The sequence below is a fragment of the Otolemur garnettii genome, unplaced genomic scaffold (assembly GCF_000181295.1).
Source record: "Otolemur garnettii isolate 467f Iridium unplaced genomic scaffold, OtoGar3 scaffold00144, whole genome shotgun sequence".
Taxonomy (NCBI): domain Eukaryota; kingdom Metazoa; phylum Chordata; class Mammalia; order Primates; family Galagidae; genus Otolemur; species Otolemur garnettii.
The window spans coordinates 4,220,252-4,226,272 of NW_003852539.1; the positions used below are offsets into that span (position 1 = coordinate 4,220,252).

General features: G+C 43.4%; 2 protein-coding genes across 2 annotated transcripts in view; both read left to right on the plus strand.

Annotated features, from left to right (window-relative positions):
- GJA9 (gap junction protein alpha 9) overlaps positions 1-1,878 on the plus strand; it is a 5,541-nt gene extending 3,663 nt beyond the window's left edge. Inside the window, exon 2 of the mRNA XM_003799002.3 lies at positions 239-1,878. Coding sequence (XP_003799050.1) covers positions 334-1,878 — 1,545 coding nt within the window. The 5' untranslated portion in view covers positions 239-333. The remainder of the gene's footprint in view (positions 1-238) is intronic.
- A 1,171-nt stretch (positions 1,879-3,049) lies between these two features.
- MYCBP (MYC binding protein) overlaps positions 3,050-6,021 on the plus strand; it is an 8,489-nt gene continuing 5,517 nt past the window's right edge. Inside the window, exons 1-2 of the mRNA XM_003799001.3 lie at positions 3,050-3,189; positions 3,386-3,458. Of these exons, the coding sequence (XP_003799049.3) occupies positions 3,106-3,189; positions 3,386-3,458 (157 nt within the window). The 5' untranslated portion in view covers positions 3,050-3,105. The remainder of the gene's footprint in view (positions 3,190-3,385; positions 3,459-6,021) is intronic.

Sequence of the window (6,021 nt, forward strand, 5' to 3'; positions counted from 1 at the left end):
GCCGGTTGAGCTATAGGCGCCGAGCCAGCAATTTTATTCTTAATAGGGAATACATAAACTCCTCTTCCTCCTCCTTCTCCAGGTATCTTCTTTTCCCACTGCATTATGATGGCTAAACATCAGTGATTTTACATTCCTGACATCTAAAATATATTCTGGGTAACAGATTAACACCGCTATCTAGGTAAAGCAACTAGTACATGGAAAGAGTGATGCTTTGTTCATATTTTGGCCACAGGTTTGCTTTAAGAAACAGTACTCCCTTCAGAATAGAAGACTTTATCTGCCTCCTATTTGATGGGGTTCAGAGCTCAGATGGCTAACTAAATAAACATGGGGGATTGGAATCTCCTTGGAGATACTCTGGAGGAAGTTCATATCCACTCCACCATGATTGGAAAGATCTGGCTCACCATCCTGTTCATATTTCGAATGCTTGTTCTGGGTGTAGCAGCTGAAGATGTCTGGAACGATGAGCAGTCTGGCTTCATCTGCAATACTGAACAACCTGGCTGCAGAAACGTATGCTATGACCAGGCCTTTCCCATCTCCCTCATTAGATACTGGGTTCTGCAGGTGATATTTGTGTCTTCACCATCTCTGGTCTACATGGGCCATGCTTTGTACAGACTCAGAGTTCTAGAGGAAGAAAGGCAGAGGATGAAAGCTCAATTAAGAGGAGAATTGGAGGGAGTAGAGTTTGAAATGTCTGGGGATCGGAGGAGATTGGAGCAAGAGCTTTGTCAGCTAGAGAAAAGGAAACTAAATAAAGCTCCGCTCAGAGGAACCTTGCTTTGCACTTACGTGACACACATTTTCACTCGATCTGTGGTTGAAGTTGGGTTCATGATTGGACAGTACCTTTTATATGGATTTCACTTAGATCCTTTATTTAAATGCCATGGCCACCCGTGTCCAAACATAATTGATTGTTTTGTCTCAAGACCAACAGAGAAGACAATATTCCTATTATTTATGCAATCTATAGCGACTATTTCACTTCTTTTGAACATTTTAGAAATTTTCCATCTAGGTTTTAAAAAGATTAAAAGAGGGCTTTGGGGGAAATATAAATTGAAGGATGATCATAACAAATTCTATGCAAATAAGTCAGAACAAAATCTAGCCAAATACCAGAACACAGCTGCAAATTCACTAAAGCGATTTCCTTCTGCACCCAATTATAATCTTTTAGTGGAAAAGCAAACACACACAGCAGAGTATCCTAGTTTAAATTCACCTTCTGTATTTCAGGCAAATCTTGACAATCACAATATGAAAAAGAAATACAGTTTGGATGAACAGGAAACTGAACTTTCTAATGAGATTTACACACTTAGTACTACCTGTAGTCATCTTCAACCCATTGGCTCAAATAATAATAAAGATACTCATAAAATTTTTGGAAAAGAAGTTAATGATAGCCAGTTAAGGGAAAAAACAGAAATTGATGGCAAAGACAGTAAAAGGAACTCTAGAGGTCACTGTTTTATTCCAGGTGTTGCTATAGATTTGGATGGCCACATAGGTCAATTGCCCCACACAGCTTTCTCAATGTCAGCTACCAGCACTTGGAAACCAAGGTGGCTTAGTGCTGCCTGGGGTCCCTCTACAGAAGATGAAAACCGGGGGTCACCTTCTAAAGGTAACCTTAAGGGTCAGTTTGGAGAGGACACAATTGGAACCCTTCCTCCTTCACAAGGAGACTTGTGTCAATCACTTGACATTCAAAACATTCCTGATTCTTCGGGAGAGTTGTCCTTTGAGCCTGAGTTTGTCAGAACCTGCAATAATCCTACTGTTAGTTCTTCAAATCATACAGCATCCCTGATGAACAATTTCAATGTTAGGCGGGTTCCCACAGACCTTCAGATCTGAAACAGCTGTTGGTGTTTAGATATTTTGTATATTATTATATATTATCGGGAAGTAGCTTAGAGGTGGTGGAACACAGACAAAATGGATAAGGGCAGCCCTACAAACCAGCTGTTAGGAGGGACAACTGCAACCTCATTTCAGAAAGGCAAGAACAGCTCTAATTTTGGATTGTGAAGGAATAGCTTGAAATTCAAAGGCAGATTTTATGACTCCCTCCAGAATGTGCAAAACTGATTTTCAGAAAATTACATGTTCAGAATCTAGGCTAAATGCTTTGACCAATTTCTTAGGAAATTGTTCTTCATCTATATAATCCTCCTTTTACTCCCTTACTAATACTTTATCTTTGGACACTGGGTTAATTTGTTTGCCTGTGGAATTTAATAACTTAGTTTCCTTCTAGACTGTAACCTAATGTATCTTCAGTGTAATCATATGTTGTTACCTAGTAAATAAAATCTTAGAAAAGATCTGTGGCTTTCTTTCACCAGTTAGAATGACCACCACGATTCGCTGCCAGTTTGGAGTCTGCTCCTCACGGGTCATCTAACCTCACCACTTTACTGACAGTACCATAGGGATGCTATAAAGGTTAAAATGAAAAATATCTGTATTTACTACAGTGCTTGGTATACAGTTAGCGCTCAAAAGTGCTAGCTACTGGCTAGCACATTACTCCTCACACTTTAGAGGCCCTCATCCAAACAGCCACAAATCCAGGAAACTCCAAAAGTAAAGAAGCTGAAGCCCAAACGTGCGATTCTCAACTCTCCTCTAAGCTGTCAGGAAATAGTGCGCGTTTTCAGAATGAGAGCGAAGAAGCCCACTTAAGGGTGACCACAACTTCCGAGGCCTCAGTTGAGAAAGACGCACCCAGTGCCACCGTCCGGCGATCCTCTCTACCGCAGCAGTCCCAGTGCTCCGGGGCCCCGCCTCCAGACGCCGTGTCTATTTCAGTCCCCACCTGAGACACTTGTCCCGAGTAACCAAAACCTCGCTTGTTCCTAAGCAACAGAATCATCAAGAGGACCGGAAGAGGAAGAAGAGATGCTGCCCCGACAGCCGGGGTGGGGGTTGGGGGGGTTGGGGGGGCGGGCCTACGCAGTCTCCCTCGACTTAGCCTGCCAAGGGGGATGCAGAGCGTCTTGGTCGCTATGAAAACAGGCCACACCCCGGAGATCCCGGCCCGTGGTTTGCAGATGCGCAGGCGCGCGCCCCCTTCCGCGCATGGGCAGTGTTGCTCCGAGCCCGCCAGTCAGGGTCTGGGGCGCCAGCTACGCCGCTGCCGCTGTCACTATGGCCCATTACAAAGTGAGGGGGGCGCGGCGTGGCTGGGGGCGTGCGGGCCGTAACCACCCGCTGGGAGGCTGAGGGTGGGAGTGGGGGCGCGCGCGCAGGTTTGGGGAGGGGGCCGAGGTAGCGAGGCGGAGGCGGGGTTGCGGCACTTGTAGTCATTTTCCTATTCCGGCCCCCGGGCTTTGGCCACTGACCAGCGCTATCTTCTCAGGCCGCCGACTCGAAGCGTGAGCAGTTCCGCAGATACTTAGAGAAGTCCGGGGTGCTGGACACGCTGACCAAAGGTGAGCATGGGCTAGGACAGGGCTTCTAGTGCCCTCGTCGTGCTTCTCGGCGCCGCGCCCGAGGAGAGAAGGGGAACAGGTGTGACCTGTCCGGATCCAGCCAGGTGGGCCTCGGGGTTCGGCGGGGACCGGCGCACGTTGGCTGCCGAGCGCTGGCCAGGGTGGAGTAGCCTAGCTCACGCTACCACTGACCGCGCTGGGAGTGAAACTCTTGCAGCTGTTGCAAAGTCTCTCCAACTTCCGTTGCTTTGCCTGAGCAGCCGCAGTGGACGTGTTTGCTAAAGACCTTCAGTTCCCAATTCCTCCCGCCTTCTCCTCGGAATCTTAAGAAATATTTTTCCTCTAACAAGGGGCAACTGGGAAAAACAAGATTTTAAAGGAGGCCATGAAGTAGCTGAGTGAGCCCAATCCCCACGTAGGCGATTCATAGCCAATTTGGCTGTGGCTTTTCAACCCGCATTTACTTAGTCTGTCAATTCCTACTTTGTGTAGATTTCATAATTTAAGTAGAATTACAGTTTAAAGTGCTTGAGGGCACATCAAATGGTTATATTGTTTTCACTTTTGAAAATGGTAGTTTACTGTTACACTGTGTCTCCTCCTTCGTGGCTTTAATATTTAAGTAGATGAGTAAAGTCCTGAAACGAGGATTCCAAGAGGTAGGATACAGCTTACTTCAGTATTTTAGCAATAATCTGGATGTCTGCTTTGTGTCACTCTACTCACTGGCTGGGATATCCAAGGATGTAGAATGGAACTGCTGGCAGGGACAAGGACCTGAATCATGTAAGAATAGCAAGTGTCTGGAGAATTATTTGGTAACTTGTTCCTTGGACCAAAGCAAAGATTAGGGGAAAAATTTGGGAGGAGGAGAACTCTGAGGTCTAAGTAGAAAGCATGCTTTTAATTCCTATGCATGGTTTGGTAATTGTGAATTGCTGTGAACTCTGAGTTTAGATACTACAGGTAGCTTTCTATCTCTTTGCAAATAAATTTCAGCAACTATTACAGGACGGTTCTGGAAGAATGGGGCTGTGTCATCTCTTCTAACCCCCCCCCCCACAAGTTCATTTATTATTAATTTTATTCAGGTCTCTGTTCTAGACAATGGGAATATAGCAGTGGGAAGAAAAAGTCTTTGCCCTCATGAGCTTATTAAAGTCTAATTGAGGGGAGACAGGTAACATACATAGCCAGCTAGTGATAAGTCTTAGGTTTCTAGGCTCCTAATGTTATTTAGGAGCCTAGAAATCTAAGGAGACTAATTTTATAATTAGACTTGCCATTATTTATTTAAAATTTGATTTTTCAGCTTCAAACATAGGTACTTTATACAAATACTTATTGTGAATAAAAACAGCAAGGTTAGGGGATAAAGAGCGATGTGTGGCATTTTTGTGCCAGAAATATGGTGTGTAGGGGGAGGGCCTTTATAAAGTAACTTTTGAGTAGAGATCTGAATGAAACTGTATATGATGTCAATAGTTCCAGGATGTATAAGGAGGCCAGCATGGGCTGGATGGAGTGAGTGAAAGATAGAATGGTAAAAGGCAGAAAAGTGACAGTTGGAGGAGGTAACTGACTACTCAAAGATGTACAGCCTGTGGCTGCATAAGGATTTTCCTTCATTAGAGATTGGAAATTTATGGAGGCTTCTTTTTCCCTTGCTCACATACACTGGAGTCTAATCTCTCAGTTTCCTTAGATTTCTAGGCTCCTAAATAACATCAGGCAGTCAACACAGTATCTATTGATATGATTTATTTAAAATTTGATTTTTCAGCTTCAAACATAGGTACTTTACATAAATTTAATTTATATTTTTTATCCAGCTTATTTCCAAGAAGATTTGAAACTGTAACATTAAAACACATAAGAGGATGGCTAAAGATGATCTATCATTTGGAACAAGTATGTTAGCTATTTTGAGCATTATGAGAACCTCTACAACACTGGCTGCTAATGCAAAAAAGGGAACATGATTGAGTAGAGAGTTCTTGTCTGACTAAAAGGAAATGTATTTCATCTATAGAAAAAGCAAAGAAAATTTAGCATTTATGTTATGTTCTGCAATTATCAAGTACTCCTTGTAAGTACCACTGACAGAAACTTAGGAACTGAAAGAACTGGGCTGGGGGAAGAGGAGGGAAAGGGTAAAAGTATTAATATATATGTCTTATAAAATTAGGATTCAGTAGAGATCAGGGGAAATTAATGGAAGAAGAAATGAAGATTTCAGCATATAATTTAAAGAAAAAGGTAATAAAGAAAAGGATTAAAGTTCTGTATCATACTGAGGGAGGAGCAGAGAGGGCATATACCTATCAATTTCTCAAAAAATAGTGCTGTTGGTGGGTGCAGTAGGTCACGTCTGTAATCCTAGCAATCTGGGAGGCCAAGGCAGGTGGATTGCTTGAGCTCAGGAATTTTGAGACCAGCCTGAGCAAGAGTGAGACCCCGTCTCTAAAAACAGAAAAACTAGCTGGGTCTTGTTGTACAAGTCTGTAGTCCCAGCTCCAGAGGTTGAGGTGACATAGTGAGACTGTCTCAAAAAAAAAAAAAA